Genomic DNA, 23514 nt, shown 5'->3' with positions numbered 1-23514 from the left:
TATTAGAATATGGTTACAGTATGACGTGTAAAAAATACAAGCCCCTTATAAACAATATGGGAGCCATGGCTGAGTTCTAGAGCTTGAGCCCCTCGAGTTATTTGCAGCTCATGTGGTCATTTGACGACTTTACTTTCTTCTAATTGTTGGACAGAAGCCTGTTTCCTTGCTGTAACTCAGGCCTAGTCTTTGCTCATAGAGGCCACGTGATATTCTTGTGACCCTCTTCTAACATGACAGCTCCCATCTTCAAGACCTGAAGGAGACTCTCAGACACTTAACATACAGTCTTATGTAAGGAATGATGGAAAAATATAATGAATGTTTAACTTTTTAAGAATTATTACAGTAAAAGATGCATTACCATTAATCTGTCAAAATACTCCTCTTTGCTTTCAACACTTATCTCACCATTCTTGCTGCTTTCTGAAGCTGTTGGAAGTCCCCTTTTCTGAGTGTCTTTAGTTGTGCTGTTGTGCTGTCTTCATATGCTGAATCAGTTCAAAACATTTACCCTTCATAGTCTTTTTGTCTTAAGGGAGGAGCTAGAAGTCGCACAGTGCCAGTTTGGGTAAATAAGGTGGATGAGAACACACCACAATGTTAGTATGAGCCTGCCTTAGCCTTGATGGCACTTGGCAGCAAGCACATGATGTAGTTTTTATCACACCAGGTAAAGATGACTGAGGACTTCCAAACCTGCAGCAAAAAGTGGCAAGAATGATGGAATGAGTGTGTGTTGAAGGAGGGGAAATATTTTAGGAGATTAATGTGCATTTTACTATAACAAATATTTTGAAATTTAAACATAAACCATATATTTTGATCACACCTTGTATAATGTAGCCTAGTCAAGAGAGTGACTATTCCACTGGTGTATTCAGTGGTGGAAACAAGTCACAGATTCTGCCTGGCCTTAAGTAGAGGGGTTCATACAAGGACCTTACTCACTGGTAGACACCATAGGATGCAACTCTTAGAAACTATTAATTTAACTTGTAGAATACACATTGATGATGATGCATGATTGAGACTGAATGATGAAGCAGTAAAGAAACATTTTCTCACATTAAGAAAAAAATACAAGCCCAAAATCAATCTTTTAATCTTACAACAGCACACCTCCTGTATACAACACAGAGACTAGCATTTTGTAATTCTTTCTTGAATGTCCATGGAAAAAGTAGATGTTATCTTTTATAAATCTTTTTTTCTGATTTAGGTCCCACCTTGTATACCTTTAGTTTTATACCCCATTGACTTTTCTGCTTCAAGGATGGCCTTTGTAGTTATAAGTACTAATAGGAGTGCTCTGCTGCGGGGTACGTAACTGTTGGGTCAGTCTTATTATTGGAGAATAGAAATAATGTTTTTGTGAAATGATGTACTGAATAAAGGGAAAGCAGTTTTCATATCTTTCATAAAGTGGGATATATTCAGATTTACTATGGACCACTGATAGTTTACAGTGTACTACTATTAACCATGTATCGCTAGTGATCTTTTTTCAGAGGATTGTATATTTAAAATATTTTAAGTAGAATATCTTCATTAGAGTTAATTTAGATATTATAGTTTATGCAATAATTTGGTAAATTATTTTTATATTCTGAAGATATTATAATTGTAAAGGATGATGTTATTAAGAGTTTTCACTAGTAAAGGAATGACTTCCTTTTACTTAAGGTTTTATTTATGTTGAAACCAATGATAGTGATTTTTGTACTTAAAGCAATTGTATTTTAAGATCCAGATCCTGTGCAGGAGCTTACCTATGATTTACGAAGCCAGTGTGATGCCATCAGGGTGACGAAAACTGTCCGTCCCTTCAGTATGGTGTGCTGTCCTGTCAACGAGAATGCAGCTGCTCTCATAGTGAGTGACGGCAGGGTCATGATATGGGAACTCAAGTCTGCTGTGTGCAGTCGGACTTCGAGGAGCAGGTAAGCGATCAAGGGATTGTATTTTTGATAGATTTTTTTCCTTTTTTTGGCGGGACCGGGGATTGAACTCGGGCCCTTGCGCTTGCCAGGCAAGTATTTATTCTACTGAGTCATCTCCCCAGCCCCCGGGATTGTATTTTTGTTTACTGTAATGTTTTTTAAATTACCAGCATCATATAAAATAGGCAATTTTTCCATAAAATACAATTTAAGTAGATAATTCAAGATTTAGATTAATAGATAATTATGTAAACCTACCAAAACTCTTTAACCTATGGATAACATTAATAAAAGTAGAATACTGTGATTTAGAATTTATGTTTTAATTTCTTACTATGTAATGCTGGTTTTAAATATGTGAAACCGTGTAATTATTATATCTTCACAGTAGTTCTGGCGTGTCACCTTTGTATTCACCAGTGTCTTTCTGTGGAATTCCTGTAGGAGTGCTACAAAATAAACTCCCAGATCTTTCCCTAGATAACATGATTGGTAAGGTTTTTCTTTTTCTTTATTTTTCTAACTTTCATGTGCATATTCTTTTTGAAGGGAAAAATTGATAGTCACTGAAATGCACTTATAAAGTCAAAATTAGTACTTGAAAAAATAAAATAGAGAATTATTCTTTCTTAAATCAGAAGGATGTGAAATAAGTATGGAAGTGCCTAAAGCAGCATAGATAGCTTTATGACTGTTAAGATTTGTTCATTCTTAAGAAACTGATTGAAATGAAACATGATATCAGGCATCTGGGTTCTAGGTGTAGAATCCTTACTGAGCAGCTCTCACCTCCGCAGAGCCTCTGTAGTCATTGGCCCTTTGGCTTGGAGTTCAATGTGTTCTTTCTCTTTCTCCCTTTTTGATGATCCCAATTCAAACTTAAACTCCAATATTGCCTCCTTTAATCTCTTTGGCCTGATTTCAGTGTAGTCCCAAAGTTATCACCTGTCTTCTGAGTATGCATTTTATTTGTCTTTCCTCAAATAAATTATATACTCTACAAAGGTGGGATGGCGTTTGTTCCAATTTTGTGCACTCAAGCATACTGCACAGGGCCTCATGTAGTCTAGATGTGCAGCCTACATGCATATATTGTATATATGAAGATTTGTGATTCGAAGTGTTATACAAGTTGAAATTGTAAGATTGTACATATGCTAAGTAATTTTGACACGTAATTCTTTTAAACCACTCGTGGGTGTGGTGGTTTTTTTTTTTAATTTTTTTTTTAATTTTTTTTTCTACAGTTTTATTGATAAACATATAGCAATGAGACAGTTTCAAATCAAATCAGAAGTACAGTTTCAACAAATAATACACTGCACATATTCTTCTTAGTGGTTAATTGCTGTACAAGATGCGGACTTGTGATCCTATTTACAAACACCATTAGAACAAATCATTCCAGTCATTAAGACAATGCAACTATATATCTACCCCAACCACTTTGAATACACAGATACAGAATGGACATTCATCGGTGTACCCCATTTTTCCTAAGTTCCGTTACTGAATATTATAGCTGTGTAAACTCAGCAAAATATTCTAAAAGAGTCCAGTAGCCCATAATAGCATTGGGTCTTCTGTTTAACTGGCAATGTCAGAAATTATTGACCTGAGTCCCCCACAGCTTAACTTAACAGCATGGCTTTATTTCTTATATTTCGTCTTCATACTTTTCTACTGGATGGTTAAGACCAAGGTAAAGCAGGACCTGTGCAACAAGAGTTGTAGCTTTTTGGTCTGAGAAGGTTAATGAAATGCCCTCAGGATTTGTCCTGAGATCCTGTACCTTAGATTGTAGAACCTTTATCAGTGCAGCCATGTGGATGAGTCACGACCATTGCTTGGCCAATGTGCTCTCTGTGAAAGCCTGAGAGAGTGCCTTCTCCCCATGTGACTCTCCTTAGGCCCACTCTATGTCATCGATCACTTTCCTCTTTGGCCCCATAATCTTCTTGATCAGAAAATTTGGGACACTACCGAGGTACATGACGTTACAGTACAAGTTCTCATATGTCCTGAGTCTTAATTGACCTTAGAAGGCTAGGGCCAAAAAGTTGGCTTTCCTTGTAGCCCTCCTTTTTCTCTAATTTTGGTCTGCAAACTTAGGTTGTTACCCATCCAGAAGACAAGCTTATTGTTATTATCAAATGATTTAGGCTATCAATCTTAACCTCACTATCTCACTGCATTTCAAACATCTTAGGCATAATAAGGAACAGGTATTTTTCATCAAGTATTGATATGTTGAACTTTAAGTCCCTACATAATATGATAAAAAACATTTAAAAATTAGATTATATTTTAAAAAATAGGATAAAGAATTCTGTGCTTCTCATGTTTGCACATAAGTCCAAAAATCTCATCATATACAACCTTGAAGCAGGACAGTCCCACAATATTCCTTTTCCTGTCTCTTGCTTTCATTCACCACCCCCTTCTTCTTGAACATCTACCTATGTGGGTGTGGTTTATAAAGAATATTTTTTATTATTTCTTCTTCCATAGTGTAATTGAGGGGGCCTGCCCATTAGCTGAGTTGTTTAAATGCCTGCTTAAATGAAGCAGTCAGTCTCTGGGCATGGTGGTTTGATTCCCAGATACTCAAGTCAACCCAGACCAGCACTGGAGGCGATCTGGAGACGCCAAAAAAAAAAAAATAAATAAAAAGCCCTTCTGCATAGTGTAATTGAGAATGTTATTGAGTAGGCCTTTTGTTTAAATGCTATGAAGATGATACACTGATACAAAGAATATTACCTTAATCATACTGATAAAATGACCTTTAGTGCTGCCTTAAGCATTGTCATAAGTAGCCTACATACTATCTCACTGCAACCCTATAGACAGTATTCTCTCCATTTAATATTTGTGAGAATTATAGCCAAAAGGGATTAAAAAACTGTCCCAAGGAGCTGGGGAGATAGCTCTATGGTTTAAGCTATCTCCACCTGCCTGGCAAATGCAAGGACCCAAGTTAAGTTCCCAGTATAGCATGCCTTGCTGGCCTGAAACACAGGGCACACAGTGGCAGCCTGAAATTGAGCGTGGTGGTACATACCTGTAATCCAGTACTGCAGAGGCTGAGATGATAGAACCTCTAAAGTCCAAGCTGCATAGAAAGACCTTATACCAAATATATAAATAAAGTAAAAGATTTTATTTATTTTTTTTCAAACTTTTATTGATAAACAGATAGCAATGAGACAGTTTCAAATCAAATCGGAAGTACAGTTTCAACAAATAAAACACTGCATATATTCTTCTTAGGAGTTAATTGCTGTACAAGATGCAGACTTGTGATCCTATAGTAAAAGATTTTAAAACAAAACAAAACAAACAAAATACTGTCCCAAACCATATACTAGTAGATGGAAGAGCCAAGTGAGTTCTCCATCAGTCTCTGTGCCATGGCGTGGCCTCTGGTTCTGGTTGCTCCACTGTCATTTCAGGCAACCATCATCTCGCATGGCCTTGGTTTTGTCATGATTCCCACTAATTACAAAACGCTTTGCTTAGTGACACCAACTTTTACGTCTAAAATTCTTTCTACTTCCCAGACATAAATCCAGATGAGGAGGTTTGGACATTTGCTAGTTTTGCACAATTCATTTTATCAGTAACACAATTTTCTGAATTAATTGACCTTGTCTATTTTTAATTAAAATATTAAAGTGAAAATAATTATAAATACACATGAACAGAACTAATTAGTAATTATAAGCCTGTAGGAGTTTGAAGTTTTATGCTATTTAGGTATTTAAGTGATATAAATTACAGTATTTAAGAAACAAAAGGATACAGATTGTATAGCAGTTCTTGTCAATGCAGCTGATTTAAAAGTGTTAAACAAATAAAGCTTTGTCACTTGAAAACATTTTAATTAAAACTTTTAATTAAACTTTTAATTTGAAATTCACTGTGTACTTAGTGATAATTGAAAGCAATTCAGTTAAATACAGAGGCTGATTTATATTCATGGATAAAGGCAGCTGTTTATTAGGGCTTAATCTAGCCTACCTTCTGAATTGCCTGTTATAGAAAAGTACTTGAAAAATGTGGCAGTTCCCAGGCATGAACTGGAAACTAATGCAGTTGGCGTATATCACACCTACTGGTGAACTTCCTTTCTTAGCACCCCATCAGTTGTTACCCAAGTAGGTGGCTATCAGTTGTATTGCCAGCCTAAGGACTCATGTTAATTAGATTAAATTTATGATTTTTTTTTTTTTTTTTTGCAGAACTAGGGATTGAACTCAGACCCTTGCGCTTGCCAGACAAGCGCTTATTCTACTGAGCCATCTCCCCAGCCCCTATGATGTTTCTTAATATTTAAGAGATTTTAAAATAACATTACTAAAAGACCATTACTAAAAGAACTTTATAGCCTCAAAGAATTATATTCATTGTACTATCACCCACTCACTGGTCACAGAGTATACATGTTTGTGTATATCTATGTATGTGTTCACACATTCATATTTTTGGCATTTTAATCTTAATATTTGATAGTAATTTATAGGAAAGAAGGTTTTTTAGGTGAATAGTCTTGATTTTACTGTGCTCTTTGTATTCAATTTTCTTAGAATGGTTTTTATTGGAATCATCTTTTTAGCTTGAGACTTTATAACCTATGGAAAACAGTTTATCTGAAAGTAAGGATTTAACTTGTTAGTGACAGTTCATATATACTATATTATATTATTAATAATTTTATATATTTATATGATGTTTAATTATTAACTTCATTGGCATATTAAAGCTTCATATTAGGTATCATAAATGAGTTCTTTTGTTATTCCCAATTTTATGTACGCTTTACAGAGTCTGCCAGATTAAAAAATAACCCTTTAGAAAGGTAACAAGATGGGGATATTTTGCAATATCCCACTTCACAGGAAGTTTTCTCTAGCCCAGCTTCTCTTGATGTGTTCTGAATTCTCTAAGTCCCTCAAACCAGCAACTTTAGCTAAAACTTTTTTTAAAGGAATTAGTTTCTCAATTCTGGATAGCAGTACTGTGTAATAATGTATCCTTTAAAATGTAAGCTGATGTGAGTTAAGTCAGTGACTCTGCTACCTATAGCTTCTAGACTGCTCCACCACATCTATGTTTCTAGACTGAAGAGCATGCCCACTAAAGAATTTCTTTATTCTTTCAAGTCACCATCCTTTGTATTAATGTAGCTCTGTTTTATGCAAATTAGGGCAAAGTGCAATTGCTGGGGAAGAACATCCCAAAGGCCCTGTTCTGCAGGAAGTGCACCTGAAATTCCTGCTAACAGGGCTGCTTTCAGGGCTGCCCGCCCCACAGTTTGCCATCCGTATGTGCCCACCTCTGACTACAAAAAACATCAAGATGTATCAGCCACTGCTTGCTGTTGGTGAGTATGTGAATTGCTGTTTTTGTAAAGCTCATTTTGTAAGATACTTGTTTTTCAAATTTCTAGAAAAATTTTTATTCTCTTTAAGGAGGATGTAAAAGGATGAACAGACTGAATGAAGTTGTATAAGAACTCTTCATGTTGAAAAGGTTTTTGTCTTTTTACTCCAGTTACCTTATTTTTTATTTCAGTGAAATTTATCCATCTGGGACTGGACTGGCAAGTCTCTGATAGTATCAGTGTCTCTCTGAACACATTAAGAGGATAGTCCCAGTATGATAGTGAATCCAGGGTCAACACAGTGCTTATTACTTTGCATTGAGTCTTTGTTAAATAATAATGTAACCAGAGTTAGTTAAGACAGTTTAATAATAATAACCGTCTTCATTTGCTAAGAGTTGTGTATTAACCATTGTCTAAATAGGCTATGGTTTTTATAAACTCAGAATTGCTTTTTAGTTTGAAATTGTAATTTTTTATGTTAAAAAAATATGTATGAACTTCAACTTGCTGTCACACTAACTTCATCGAAACCTGATGAACTTGGTTTCCTTTACAGAAAACAAAAACAAAAAACCCTTAGTTTTTTCATATATGTGTAAAATTAAAATACATTTCTCCAAAAATTAGAAAATCTTTTAAACATTTTATCTTATGATACTGTTGGTTGGCTTCTTTCTTCTCAAGTCATATAAATTTGTGATTCTTTTTCTTCTTTTCTAAATGAAAACCTGGCCACATTTATTTTGTGGCCAACATTCTTGTGAATACTCATGACTTCTTAGGGTATTTCTTTTGGAGTTTTCATGTTTTTCTGTGGCTATCTTTTGAAAGTAATATGAGTTTGAAGAATGAATAATCTGGGAAGCCGGGAAGATAGCTCAGTAGAATAAGTGCTTACCTGGCAAGCGCAAGGGCCTGAGTTCAATCCCTGGTTCTGCAAAAAAAAAAAAAAAAAAAAAAAAGATTGAATGACCTGTGTCTACATGTGCCCAGATTTATATAAATATAGAAAGTATTTAATTTTTGCCTTAGAAACTATTCATATTTAACATTTTATAGAGATTTTATTTAAGACTCGCCAGTGTTCATTACATGTACATGTATATATATTGTCAGTGTACCTAATTTATCAATTGGAATTTTATCCATTTCTTGGACAATTATTTCTTATTATAGCTGTATAGTAGCTATCTCAAGGTCTTAGAGTTCTGTTGTTGAAATAAGTGGTAGTGTAGTAGCATACAATGGACATCATTTATTATACTCAGCATAACAAAATAAAAACAAATATATAAAATAGAAGCCTAAAGTCACAATGCAAGATAAGCAGCATCCAGTTATGGATCTACTCCTAGTGGTGTCCTTAGAGTATTAGATCATAGGCTCAGCATCATCAAAGACTTACAGAATGTGGAAGTCATTCGATCATTAGGAAGAGTAGGTAAGTTAAAATTTTCAGGATTTAACTGCTGTTACCACAAGTTATTATGAAATAGCTGATAAATATAGGCAATAGTGTGGTATCGTTTTTTTCTAGAATAATTATGTAGATTTGTAGAACTTTTTGCTTCTATTCTGTTGCCGTGTTGGATACATTAGTAATTTAATATATGTTGAAAAAATGATTGTCGATTATACTTTTCACTTTTCTTGCTTAATTTATAAAAAATATTTTATATACTAAAACTTTTTCAAGAATGTCCATGTCTTTTCTTCTTAATTATACTGTCTGAGACCACAGAAAACTTTAGGAGCAATGGTAGCCAATACTCACTAAGGTAATACTAGTTAATCCAACACTTACTTTGCATGAAATGCTGTGCTTTGCATCTCACTTTTCTCATTTAATCATAAACAAGTAGTTTCTGTTATTCTTCTTTTAAATTGGTAAAACATAGGTTCAGTACAACTTACCCAAGAATACAGACCCAGATCATGAACCCGGGCTTTAACTACAAAAGCCACATTTAACCACCATGCCTTACTATCTTATTATCATTTATTTAGTACGAGACAAAACAAAAATAATAACCTTGTTAAAAAAGAAAAAGAAAAATCTGGTTAATAAGCTTTACTAGGTTCTGTTTTATCAAGACCAGCAATGATTAACGTTCGAAATCTCAAATATGTAACACCCATGTGTAAAAATATTTAGGGAAGTGCTACCGCAAATAGCTATGTGTACTGATTTAGTCTTCTAAAGTCTTTTTGTGGAAATTTATCCCTCAACTTGGTAAAATTTCATTGTGTATGCAATTAGGCCCTTTTTTACATAGAAGAGGTTAAAGAAATGTATTTTGTAAGCACTTATGTTGGGTCACTTTTGTAGAACATAAATGTGAAATGATTAAAATTTTGAGAAGAAACTTGTTGCCTCTTGGAAAGAATTAGAATTACCACTAAATTAGTGCTCTTCTGTTACATCATTTGGTAGGCACAAGTAATGGTTCTGTCCTAGTGTATCACCTCACCAGTGGCCTGCTGCACAAGGAATTAAGCATCCACTCATGTGAAGTCAAGTGAGTATGTCCTTGTGACTTTGACATTGAAAATGTAGGTAATATCAGAAAGAACTCCTCATAACAGGTGCGTTGAATACTTTGTAATGGTATCTGCAGTGGTAATTATTTGAAAAGTTTGAATAATAAATATTCATATCTAACTAATGGCTGTGTTAATCAAGAATTAGTACCAATTGCTTTGTAAAGCACGTAAGAAACAAAATCTTTATTTCTCCTGAGGGCCAGGTTACTTTCTCATCCAGAATCACTGTTGCCTTGTTCAAGTTTTGTTGTCTTCCAATTTGATAAGGATTGATCATTAGGGTTGCTCATAACATATTTGAATAAAATCATTTTAATTATTAACTAACCATATTATTTGGTTCAGGCACCATTGGAAAAGACCCAAAATTGTATAGCATTTATTCTTTAATTTTGAGTGGTCTAGGTATGAGTGCTGTGTGTGTGCATACATGTATGAGAGAAGCCTAAGTTGACAGAAGAGTGCCTCTTGTTTCTGCATACCTGCTCCATAGCATTATTTTACTGAACACTATACTGTTTTCTTCTTTTGCCCTTTCAGTGATAGGTTATAGTTACAATATAATGTGTTTCCAGTATTTTCCAGTGATCTGTAAAAGTATAAGAAAGGCTGTTCTCTGTCTTCTATATGTTATATAATTGTAAGTCTCATGTGTATGTTAAGATTCTCAGTGAACCTTTAATGAATACATTACGCTGATTTTTTTCTGGATGGAAAAGACTTAACTCTTGGGGCCAGGGAGATGGCTCAGTGGAATATGCACTTGCCTGGCAAGTGCAAGGGCCTGAGTTCAATCCCCAGTTCTGCCAAAAAAAAAAAAAAAAAAAAAAAAAAAGAAAAGACTTAACTCTTGAGTATCCCAGCTTTTGTATTAGAAATGCTTGAAAGATTTACAAGACTTTATTCCTTCAAGTGAGTTGTTTTGCAATGTTTGGTGCCTGTTTATTGCCTCTTTACGTTGTAACTCTTCAGTATCTTCACAAATACATTTACATGGAGTAGTAATATTTTCAAAAGCATTTTGCTTTGGGGGTACAGTATCTCTTTAGCTTTTTCTAGATTGTTAGCTTTCTCCTCAGATGCAGGATTTTTAGCTTGCCACTCTGGTACTTATTTCCTCCAGTAGCCTTTGCTGCTGCTGCTGCTATTCATCTTTCTCTTTCTTTCCTGTCTATGTTTCTGTCCTTGATATTTCTTTACCTTGGTTGTTTCTATGTGTTGTTTTTGTCACCAATACCAACCAGTCAGAACTCTTCCATTTAACCAGTTCTTGTCCCAAGGATTATGTTAATACTTCACATGCATCATTTCACTGAATCCACTTCATACTGCTAATGGGTAGCCAGTATTATATTTCAATTGATAGAGGAAGAAATAGAATTACAGAGTAATCTATAAAGGAACTACATGAAATTCATTCTGGACCTTTCAAGCTTCAGAGCCTGAGCCCTTAAGGAACATGTGCAAGATTTCTTAAAAATGTGCATAGGTCAGTAGGAATCATGTTGACAATTTAAAATATGGTAACTGAGGCAAGATTCATTCTAAAAATTTGACACATGCTTCTGGAAAATCAAGCACATTGTCATTTTGTTTCTGAATACTGAAAACTTCAGTAGCTAGTTTATCCAAAGTATTAGTGTTAGATAAGACTTTTTAACCTAGATCATGCAGGTTGTAAATGTCCCTACGTAAATGACTTGTGAATACTATATTTACAGTTGAGTAATGCTACAGTTGTTTACAAAGTGTGAATTGGATACTTACCACTAATGGTTGTACTACTCACAAAATTAGCATTGTGTGTGATCATATACAAGCCCTCCATTTCACATACGAATTTACATTTTTTAATTCCTTTTTTGAAGATCACTCGTTTTATATTCAGAAGTGTTACTCAAGAGGATGCTAAAATCCTGCTGTCTTTGTGTTTCAATTAATGCAATTCAATTAATGTTTCAATTAGTACTACAATTAAAAACCATTATGAAGATTTCACAAATGTGTTATAAAAAATTCAGAACTGATTAGCAATAAACCCAACACATACTAGCTTTTTATGTGAAAATTAAAGCTGACTTTTAGAAAAATGTTTTTCTCTCTTGTACATGAATCTTGTGCATACATGTGGCTGTACAACTACAGATAGGTAAGGGAGTGTGTGTGTGTTTTAAAACCCATGACGTTTAACTAGTGATACAGACACCTATTGAACTTCTTCTATATACCTCCATACAAAGGTTTTGATGCTTATAATATAATGGATGATCCCTAAGGGAGGTAAAGTGGAGTGATAAATGTTGATATTATTAGATTATTAGTTTGTGTCTTTTTTTCCTTAAGATGAATTTAAAATAATATATCATGGCACTATTTTTATGTCAAAAGTTATTAATATTTTATATGGATATTAGAACATTGACCCAGTATCACTTTGATTAAATCTGTAGAAAATAACATGATATCTGTTTTGTCTGTCTACACAAGCTTGCAGGAGAGTCTTAAAACTCTGAGGCTTTCAGAAGTGTCAGTCTTCCACTAGCCATCCGTGTTGAGAAGAGGCCTCTAGTGTAATCAGCGGGTGGTCAACAAGTCTAGTGTGGGAACCCATAGGAGTCAGAACCCAGGCACCTGCTGATAAATTCAGAGGTCACAATTGTTTATTAGTTAGACGTCTGACAGAACAGGAAATCCTAGAACAGAAAATGAGCTGCTGTTCTTAGTCATTTAGAGCCCCCAAGATATTAAATCTAAATGATACTATTCTAATCCTGAGGGCAGTAGAGCTCAGATACGTTTGATAAAAGTTTTTATTCTTCTGAGTAATAATCCCTTCCTTATCTAACCCACTTTGAAGTTCAACTTGATTTTTTTATTTTCTTCTTTAGGAATGGGGCATTTAAGCTCATGCTACTTATACTATAAAAGCAGCATGCTTATACTATAAATTAGGCAATATGATTATACTATAACATAAGCAGCCACCTCATGTTCTGTTATATCCTGTACTCTGGGACATCTTAAATAAAGGGGAGCACATTTCTGTGAATATGCATGAAACTTAACACATGGAAGAGTGCTGGGTTTTTCTTGGACATCATTTGTTCAATCTAACAGGATTCCTGAGTGCTGTCACATACCTGGGGAGATGTGATGTGGTACCTACCTACCTTCAAAGAGAGTACAGTCTAACAAAGTTCCTCAGTCACTTGTTATGTTTTCTCAGTAATCTCAGTCTTAGATCCAAACTCTTTTCCCTTTGAGTCTCAACTGTAATAGTTTCTCTAGAAAGCCCTTCCTACCTCCTGAGACCAGATGATAAGAGACCCTCAATCAGCTTCTATTGAACTCTGCAGCTGTCTGTTTCTCCTAGATAATACAGAGTACACTTCCACACTGTCTCTTCTCTGCTAGAATGTAAGCTTCAGAAGGACTCTTGCTGGCTGTATTCCTAGTGCTTTAAAAGTCACGAGCTTATACTTGATGCTTCTTTGAAAATACAAGAGAGCAATAGGAAGACAGAATTCCTAGTATCTAAGATAGTGATGTCCATTAGTTAATTTGGATTGCTAGCAACGATGTTAGAAGAAAAAAGGTGCTAACAGGGCCAGGTCTCAACATTTCAAAAGGAACTGGCAGTATACCTTAATTTTTTTCTGTCTTTGACAAGTCATGTAGGCCACTGTCTAGAGTACAGATAGAGTTTATTGCAAAAAGTATAGATTTTTTAGAGAGAAAAGGAAGTACATCTTCAGACATGTAGGTTAGCAAGGGCCAAAATGGCAAGTGTACTGTGTGAGTTCTCAGGCTACATTTTCTGTATATGATTAACTGGGTGTTTTAAGTCATTCTTTCCTTTTACTAAAGTTGTTGTGTAAATAAAATAGGCTATGTTTACCTCCTTCAGAGAAGAGTAGGTCCGTGTTTACTTTGTAGGTGGATGTCTCTTCAGCTTGTTTTGTGACCTTGATAATTTTTTTACCCCTCACACATGGCCTGAACTTTTTTTTTTTTACATAATTTTATTAAGATAAATAGCAATGAGACAGTTTCACATCAAATTGGTAGGACAGTTTCAATAATTAACACATTGTCTTTAGTGGTTATTTGTTGTACAAGATGCAGACATGATATCCTATTCACAAACACTATTAGACCAAATCCCTCTATTCCTTGAATTAAGAGAATGTAACTATATATCTATTCTAACCATTTTCAATACACAGATACAAAATGGTCATTCATCTATATCCCCCTTTTTTGCTTAGTTCCATCATTTAAATATTATAGGTATGTGAACTCAGCAAAATATTCCAAAATAGTCCAGTGGTCCATAATAGTACTGGATCTTCCACTTGAATGGCAGTAACAGAAGTTGTTGACCTGAGTCCCCTACAGCTCAACATAACAACATGGCTTTATTTCTTATACTTCGTTTTTATACTTTTCTGCTGGATGGTTAAGACCAAGATAAAGCAAGACCTATGTAACAAGAATTGTAGCTTTTGAATCTTGATAAGGTCAGTCAAATCCCCTCAGGATTTATCCTGAGACCCTCTACCTCAGATTGTAGATCCTTTGTGAGTGTCAGCCATGTGGATGAGTGACAGCCATTGCTTGGCCAATTTGCTCTCTGTGAAAGCCTGAAAGAATGTTTTCTCTCCATGTGACTCTCCTTAGGCACACTCTACATCATTGACCACTTTCCTCTTTAGCTCCATAATCTCCTTGATCAGAAAATTTGGGACAAACTGAGTTACATGACGTTACAGTACAAGTTCTTATATGTCCTGAGTTTTAATTGATCTTGGAAGGCTAGGGCCAAAATGTTGGCTTTCCTTACGGCCCTCCTCTTTCTCTAATTTTTGCTCTGCAAACTTAGGTTGTTAACCCTCCAGAAGAGAAGCTTATTGTTATTACCATATAACCTAGGCTGTTGAGCTTAACCTCACTGTCTGTCTGCATATCGAACATCTTAGGCATAACATGGAACAGGTATTTTTCATAAAGTATTGATATGTTAAACTTTAAGTCTTTACAGAGTAAGACAAAAAATTTAAAAAATTGAAATATATTTTAAAAATAGGAATAAAGAATTATATATGTTTACACATAAGTCCAGAAATCTAACTGTATACAACCTTGCAGCAGGACAGTCCTGCAGCACTCCTTTTCCTGTCTCCTGCCTTCATTACCATCCCCTTTCTTTTTAAACAGTCATATACTGAGAGACAGCATGGCAGCAACTGGCGTGTCATGACAAGCAGCCCATATTCAGAAGACCAGAATGACAGGCACTCCAAGCATGAACCTACTATTACAAATTGCCATCTTCAGTTCAGTTGCTTAGTTCACAGGTGTCAGTATATATAGTTAGGGTGAAAATCATTCCAATTAACTGCTAAATTAAAAAATCTTCTGAAGATTCTCAGGATCATTGTCTTACCCATTTTGTACATATAACTGTATGGCTTGCCTCTGTCATGTTTCCTAGGTCTATCCTTGCTCTCTCTTCATTATTTAGTCCTCAAGTTCTTCCTTTCATTTTAATTGTACTATACCTTTCTATTTGTATTTCTTCTTTTGAGTTCTTATACTAGAGAAACTATATGATATTTATACATGTGTGTCTGGTTTATTTCACTTATGAGTATATCTTCAAGTGGCATCCACTTAAATATAAAGGCTTCAAGTTTATCATTCTTTATAGCTAAGTAATACTCCATTGTATAAAAATACCACAACTTTTTCATTCATTCCTCAGGTGATGGGCATCTTGGTTGTTTCCAAGATTTGGCTATCACAAATAGTGCTGCTATACACATAGCCATACATATATCACTATGATAGGATGATTTCAGATCCTCTGGGAAAATTCCCAGTAGAGGAATAGCTGGTTTAAATGGGATTTCCAGTCCAAGTTTTCTAAGGAGTCTCCACAGTGATTTCCATAACGATTGTACCAGTCTACATTGCCACCAGCAGTGGAGAAGGGTTCCTTTTTCCCCACAGCCTCTCCAACATTTGTTGTTGGTTGATTTCTTTATGATAGCCATTCTTTCTGGGGTGAGATGGTATCTCAGTGTTGTTTTAATTTGAATTTCACGAATGGCTAGTGATCTGGAGTACTTTTTCATGTATTTATTTGCTTCTTTTATTTCTTCCTCTGAGAAGTATGTGTTCATCTCAGATGCCCATTTCTGGATTGGGTCTTTAAATTTTGGGGCCCTAGTGTTTTTTAGTTCTTTATAAATTCTAGAGAGCAGACCTTTGTCTGAGTACTTATTTGTCATGATTTTTTCCAAATTTGTGGTTTGTCTTTTCACTTTGTTGGTAATTTCTTTTGACATGCAAAAACCTCTCAATGAGAATAAGAGGAGGTCCCAGTTATTAATTCTTTCAAGTGTTTCCCGTACGATTTGATTTTTATTCATGAACTCTTTGCCTACTCCTATGTCTTCCAGAATTTCTCCTACTTTCTCCTCCAAGAGATTTAGTGTTTCTGTTTTAATGTTTAGATCTTTAATGCATTTTAACTTTAGCTTAGTGCATGGTGATAGACCTGGGTCAAGTTTTAGTTTTAAGCATATGGAGAGCCAGTTTTTTCAGCACAATTTGTTAAAGAGGCTATCTTTCTTCCAGTGAGTATGTTTGGCCCCTATCTCAAAGATAAGGTGGCTGAATGTGTTTCTAGAGGCTTCAGCATCTTCTAATCTATTCCCTTGATCCTCAGGTCTATTTTGTTGCCAGTACCATGCTGATTTTATCACAGTAGCCTTGTAGTATAATTTCAAGTCAGGAATTGTAATGCCTCCTGCCTTGTTTTTGTTTCCCAGGATTGCCTTTGCTATTCTAGGTTTTTTCTGGTTGCAAATAAATTTTAGGAACAATTTCTCTAGGTCTGTGAGGTATGTTGGTGGGAGTCTGATAGGGATTGCATTAAATCTGTACAGCAATTTTGGGAATATGGCCATCTTCACAATGTTGGTTCTTCCTATCCAGGAGCATGGAATATCTTTCCATTTTTTGAAATCCTCTACGATCTCTTTTTTTGGAGTACTGTAATTTTGCTTGAAAAGATCTTTGACTTCTGTAGTCAGATGAATTCCAAGGTATTTAATTTTCCTCAGTGCTGTTGTAAAAGGTATTATTTCTATAATTTCCCTCTCAGTGTGTTTATTGTCTGTGTAGAGGAATGCTATTGACTTTTGGGTATTGACTTTGTAACCTGCTATGCTACTGAATTTCTTTATTAATTCTAGTAGCTTCTTGGGAGAGTTTTTTGGGTCTTCCAAGTAAAGTATCATGTCATCTGCAAATAATGATAATTTAACTTCTTCTTTACCTGTTCTTATTCCTTTTATTTCTTTCTCGCATGGCTTGAACTTTTTACAGGCCCTGGACCTTATGAGCTCATTCAGAGGATGTTAACATCTCTTGAGCTCAAGTTTGGGACTACAGCCCTGGGTGGATCTTATCTCTAGCTGGTGATTAGAAACCCACGTGTGTGCAATTGCTACTCCCCTATTTTATGAGTAACAAGGTTTGGAGAGTGAGTCTTCCAGTCTCTGTGGACAGACAAGAGCTGAGACATTTGATAAGACTTATGGGGAGTAGAATGTGCTCCCACTCTGCTGTTCTGTTGTTCACTCTCAGCAGAATTAGTTAGTGTTACCTGTCATGGAAAGCAAAGAAACAGAGAAGCAGAGAAGCTTTTCTAGTGAATTTATGGGTGTGAGTGTGACTTGAGTTTAGTGAGTCAGGAAGGCTGGTGAAACTAGGGCTTTCATTATCTCTTGAAATATAAATAATCATGATGGCAATTACTAGTCCATATGTATGGATATCAGTTATGAGAGGGCCAGTCCCTCTGTTCGCCCAGTTTTTCCTGCACCACAAATAAGGAAAGAGCTGCAGAGATTCCAGGGCTAGTTAGTGAGAGAGCCAGGACCTAACTCCAGTAGTATTTGAAGAGGGAAGAGAGAAGTCGAAGTATGGATATCACCTAAAACAGGGATTCTGTGAGAAGCCAGGTCACAGTAGATGAGCAGCCCGTAAGGGAGAAAAGCTTCACCTACATTTATAGCCACTCCCCATCACTTACATTACCACTTGAGCTCTTTTTCCTGTCAGATCAACATCAACATGAGATTTTCTTTTTTTTTTGCGGAACCGGGGATTGAACTCGGGCCCTTGTGCTTGCCAGGAAAGCGCTTATTCTGCCAAGCCATTGCTCCCTGGCCCCTGAGATTTTCATAGAAGCACAAATCCTACTGTGAACCATGCATGCAAGGGATGCCCATTTCTTTGAGTCATCCTACATCCATACTCTACCTCCATCCATGGAAAAATAGTCTTCCAGAAAAACCTGGATACCATTGACCTAGAGAACTCAGTTTTAAGCAGCCATCAGGCTGTGTGTCTCAACACAATTTTATGTTAAGACTCATAACCTTAGATTACTATAGTAGTTGCCTTCTGTTGGAAGTAGTGTTAGTTTTCTTTGGATTATCTTCATGTCTCTGCCAAAAGACATGTGGGAGTGTAAAGAGGGATCAGTGAAAAAGCCTTTGACTAAAAATCTCAGACAAAATTCAGATGACTGAATTTTTTTTTTTTTTTTTGATGGAACCAGGGATTGAACTCAGGCCCTTGCACGTGACAAGGAAGCACTTATTCTACTGAGCCATCTCCCCGGCCCCAAAGTATATTTCCATTTTCTGTTGACTTTTTTTTTTTTTTTTTTTTTTTTGTGGAACCAGGGATTGAACTCAGATCCTTGCGTTTGCCAGTCAAGCGCTTATCCTATGAGCCATCTCCCCGGCCCCTGGGATGACTGAATTTTGAGCTCAGTCAGATAGGGCGAAGCAAATGGCTGGATAGCCTTCAAAGCCACATGGAGGAGTTTAGATGTGATACACAGATACATTCTACATGCTAAGGAAACTGGAGAGGTATTATGTGAGTGCAGCAGTTCCATGCAGATCAGTGCAAAAATGGAGAAATTAGATCAGGGATCAGAAAATGTTTTCTGTGAAGGACCTAATAGTAAATATTTTAGGCTTAGAATTTTAAGCCATGAAAACTCCACCATCACTTCTTAGCTCAGCACTTGTGTTGTCAAGCAGCCAATGACAATGTGAGGTTTGTAAAAGTAGTTGTCCTATAATTGCTGAGCAACTGCATATACTAGAACCAGGGTTAACCTACTCCAAGTAAGCAGTGCTTATGACTCTGAGGAGTCTGTTTGTTGTCCTGTGCTTACATATTGTGTTGGAATACATTGCCAAACTTCGTCAGTGGGGAAGAAAATGTGTCATCACTTACGGTCACATCATCCTCCGTGGGGGTTCACAGGCCTTCAGTGTATGGGAGACTATGAGAGCCGCATCTTTGTCTTTGAGCCTTGTCTTGCTCTTTTCTCTATGTGGTATCCTATTTGGAGCCTTCATCTACTTCACGATCTAACAGCTCTGTTCATATTCCTTGCTCTAAGAATTTTTGCTTCCTCAAGGGCAGTACAGCAAGGGGAAATAAGAGTAAAGATATGCCATGCACCTCAATCAATGTGAGCACTATATGCCATGACGAGCTAAGACAAACAATATCAAGTATGGGAAAGGGGATAAGGGAACTTGAGGAGCAGGAAGGTGAGAGAAGGGAATTTAAAAAGAAGAAACAAGCTACAGCATGGACCTGTCCCACTCCCCAAGATAATTGTAAACCATGTGAATTGCAAACATGTACTAATTTTTTAAAGAAGAATTTCTGCTTCCTACTCAACTAAGAAAGTTGATAAAATTCTTAAATGTACCTGACTTTAAGCATTCTGCTTAGAATATTTCTGTAGTACTTTTTTTCAAATACAGAATTCATGGAAATGTCTAGGATGTGACTTTCCCTGGACAAATTTTTATAGTCATTACAGTGATGGTATGAATCCTGATAACTGCACTATTTTACACATTAGTAAACAGTTATAATTAGAAATACTTATATGTGTGTCAAAAATATGTAGTAATACAGTCTCAATAAAAGGTACTTTTTTTTTTTTTTAAGAGGTACTATTTTAAAGTATGTAATAAAATTAGGTCTTAAAGCTTATTTTAAGGCAGACATGGTGGCACATGCCTATAAGTCCAGCACTTGGGAGACTAAGGCAGGAGGACCCTGTTAAGTTCAAGACCAGCGTGGGCTACAAAGTAAGCTCAAGCCCAGTCTGTCCTGTTTAATGACACCCTGTATCAAAAAAGATAAAAAACAACAACAAAAGCTTTTTTAAGGGCCGGGAAGATGACTCAGTGGAATAAGCACTTCCCTGGCAAGCACAAGGGCCTGAGTTCAATCCTTGGTTCCGCCAAAAAAAAAAAAAAAAAAAAAAAAAAAAAACAAACAAAACCTTTTTTAAGAAAATAAACTTGGGTTGGGGAGATAGCTCAGTAGAACAAGAACCTGCCTGGTAAGTGCAGGGTTCTGAGTTCAATCCCCAGTACCACAAAAAAAAAAAAAGAAAAAGAAAACAAACTTTTCCACAAAAAGGATATTAAAATTGATATTTTTTTATTTTCCAGGGGCATTGAATGGATAAGTTTGACAGGTTTTCTTTCCTTTGCTACCTCAACACCAAACAATATGGGTTTAGTGAGAAATGAACTCCAGCTGATTGATCTTCCAACAGGTTTGTATATTTAGACTGTTTAAAGTATTCAAAATAATTTTGTCAGATATTCTTCAATTAACAAAGTTGTTCTAAGTACTTTCACCTTGGAGTCTTTTCTTATGTCCTATATTTATATATCCACTCTTTTGTTCTATAATAATTGCTTTAGAAAAACCTTATATCATTGTTTATATAGAAATATTGTTAAAAGAGTTATGTAGTACAGTGGATGCCATTAGCCAGATAGATTCATAAAAAAATCTCAGTCTGGGGCTGGGGAGATGGCTCAGTAGAATAAGTGCTTCTCTGGCAAGCGCAAGGGCTTGAGTTCAATCCCTGGTTCTGCAAAAAAAAAAAAAAAAAAAAATCTCAGTCTACTGTAAGTACGTTGTTACATATAAATAGAAGGTCAAGCTTTTTCTTATTGTTGTTGTTTTTGAGACAGGGTCTCACTATGTAGTCCAGGCTGCTCTCAAACTTGCTGTGGTTCTCCTGCCTCAGCCTCCCACGTGCTGGAATTATAGGTGTGTGCCATACACCCAGCAATCAAAAGACCAATATTAAAGTAATTCTTTGTAATTAGACTTAGATATTCTATTTTAAAATTTGGGCCTTTGTGGGAAACCCTTAAAGCCATTACAGATTAAGGATGGTTTTTCTTTTTAAATATATTTAGTACAGGGTCACACTTCTCAGCTCAGACTCCTAGTGATCCTCCTGTTTTCAGCTTCCCCAGCACTGGGATTATAGGTTTGTGCCATCACTCCTTGTCTTGGTGGCTCAGTGCACCTCGGGCAGGGCCAGCACAGCATGTGGTACCCGGGATCGAACCCCGATCTCTGCAGTTGCCTGAACAGTCACTTAGTCTGCTGAGCTATCTCACCCTAAAGATGGTTTTTAAATGTTCAAACTTAGAACAGTTGATATTCTCTAGCTGACTAACTAGGGAAACAATTTAGGAGTTAGGAGGCTTCAACAGAAAACATTCCAGTAAAATGACTTCTTCAGAATTATCTAAAATGTATAACCAAATGAGTTTCAAAATGAAGAACTTGAAAATATATAAAGGTGACACCCCCGCCCACAGGGTGCACTGAGACAGTGATCCCATCGAGACAGCATGGTGGTGTGTGCCTGTTATCCCAGTGCTTTGGTAGCCTGAAAACAGGCATATCACTATGAGTCTGATCTATGTAGTGAGATCCTGTAGACCCTGTACAAATACATACATATGTACGTACATAAATGGGTGACAGTTTCAAATAATTTTATAATAGACAGTGGATTCTACTTGATGTTTAGCAAAAAGGCACATAGTTAACTTTGAATTTATTATATTTTTTATTCCATTTCAATAAAAATCTTAGAAAAAGTATTACATTATATTTGTTCAGATACATATATTTTTATTTATGGAAAAATACTTTGCTTGTTTTAGGCAGGAACTACTACTTGTATAGTATACTAGAATATTGAAGTTGTTGATCCCTGATGTCAGCTTATAGAGACATTTTGGGAGAAACATGTTCTAAATATTTTAGGTAATATTTGGCACAGGAGCAAAGAAATCCTAAATACCTATATCAAGAGTTTTTCCCCACTATGTAGTATTTGGAATTATGGAAATGATTTACATTTCCATATACTAGTAGTTTTATAGTAGATAAGTTTATACAAGTAGTTTTATAGTAGATAATTGCTTCACTACAATAATCACTTTTAAAATTTAGGAAATGATGTCTCTAAATTTCTAAAATTGAGTCAGAATTTAATAAACTACCAGAAATAAAAACATATTTTCATAAAACATTTAAATATATGCAATATGTAAATGCAATAAATTTATGTAATATTTATATAAATATTAATATTTATATATGTAAAGATTTAAATATTGTAAATATGTGCAGAATTTTAACATGCATAAAACATTTAGATATATACAATGTTATTATTAACTTGTAATATTTTTGAGATTGTTTTTAATTATCACCAATAGCTTAGAAGTAAATACAGTGATGAATAGTAGACTACAGAATAAGATTGATCAAATTACATTGATATGGCTTCTTGATTCTTATGTGTTTTTTTCACATTTTCTTTAATATTTACAATTAAAGGTAGGAGCATTGCTTTTCGTGGTGAGCGAGGCAATGATGAATCGCCCATCGAAATGATTAAAGTATCACATTTGAAGTAAGTGTCTGCCTAAATAAATCTGTGGTTTTACCATGTTGGAATCTCATGGCTTTAAAAATAAAATATAAGACAGTGGGAATATGCTAAAATATGTAAACAGTTTTGTAGTAATAGCAAATGATGATATATGCAGCAGAATATAAAGCAAATCTCTATAAAATTAAATCTCACTTCTAAAAAACGAGTGAGTAATCTTGGGGGATCTTAGGCTGTCCAAAGATTGGTAAAACCAGCAACCTAATTTTGTTTTTGATAGCTGTATTGATATAAGCACTTTCTACCTACTTTAAGATAAATTATCTTACAAAATTCTTTTTACTTCCACTAACCATGGGGCTACTGAATGAAATAACTCATTTTTCTTATTTATGATTTAGATTCATAATTCCAGACTTTTTAAAATTTTTGTTCCAAGGAAAATACATGTAAAGCAGGATTCTTAAGAATAGAAGCTGAACCAGAACAATCAAAAGAAGGAAAAGAGTAAGGTTCTTAGTGATTTTTCAAGATTTTTTTTTTTTTTTGGCTTTTTTAGGGTCTTTATATTGCCATATAAATTTTAGAATCAGCATATCAGTTTTGCCAAAAGGTCTTGCTATGGCTTTGATTGCATAAAATAGTGCAAGTTCAAGTCCCACTTTGCGCATATTAGTGATTTAGTACGACTTTCTCAAAAAAATTTATAGAAAAATTAAAAATACAGTTTGAGGGGCCGGGGAGATGGCTCAGTAGAATAAGCATTTGCCTGGCAAAGACAAGGACCTGAGTTCAATCCCTGG

General features: G+C 35.4%; 1 protein-coding gene across 1 annotated transcript in view; it reads left to right on the top strand.

Annotated features, from left to right (window-relative positions):
• Positions 1-23514, top strand: part of Wdr11 (WD repeat domain 11) — an 84263-nt gene that overhangs the window by 25124 nt on the left and 35625 nt on the right. The window contains exons 8-13 of the mRNA XM_012513466.2: positions 1748-1943; positions 2332-2435; positions 7153-7329; positions 9767-9851; positions 20448-20554; positions 22657-22732. Of these exons, the coding sequence (XP_012368920.1) occupies positions 1748-1943; positions 2332-2435; positions 7153-7329; positions 9767-9851; positions 20448-20554; positions 22657-22732 (745 nt within the window). The remainder of the gene's footprint in view (positions 1-1747; positions 1944-2331; positions 2436-7152; positions 7330-9766; positions 9852-20447; positions 20555-22656; positions 22733-23514) is intronic.

This window comes from Octodon degus, unplaced genomic scaffold (assembly GCF_000260255.1).
Source record: "Octodon degus isolate 3935 unplaced genomic scaffold, OctDeg1.0 scaffold00010, whole genome shotgun sequence".
NCBI classification, from domain to species: Eukaryota; Metazoa; Chordata; class Mammalia; order Rodentia; family Octodontidae; genus Octodon; species Octodon degus.
This window is presented reverse-complemented; position numbering and strand designations above follow the sequence as displayed.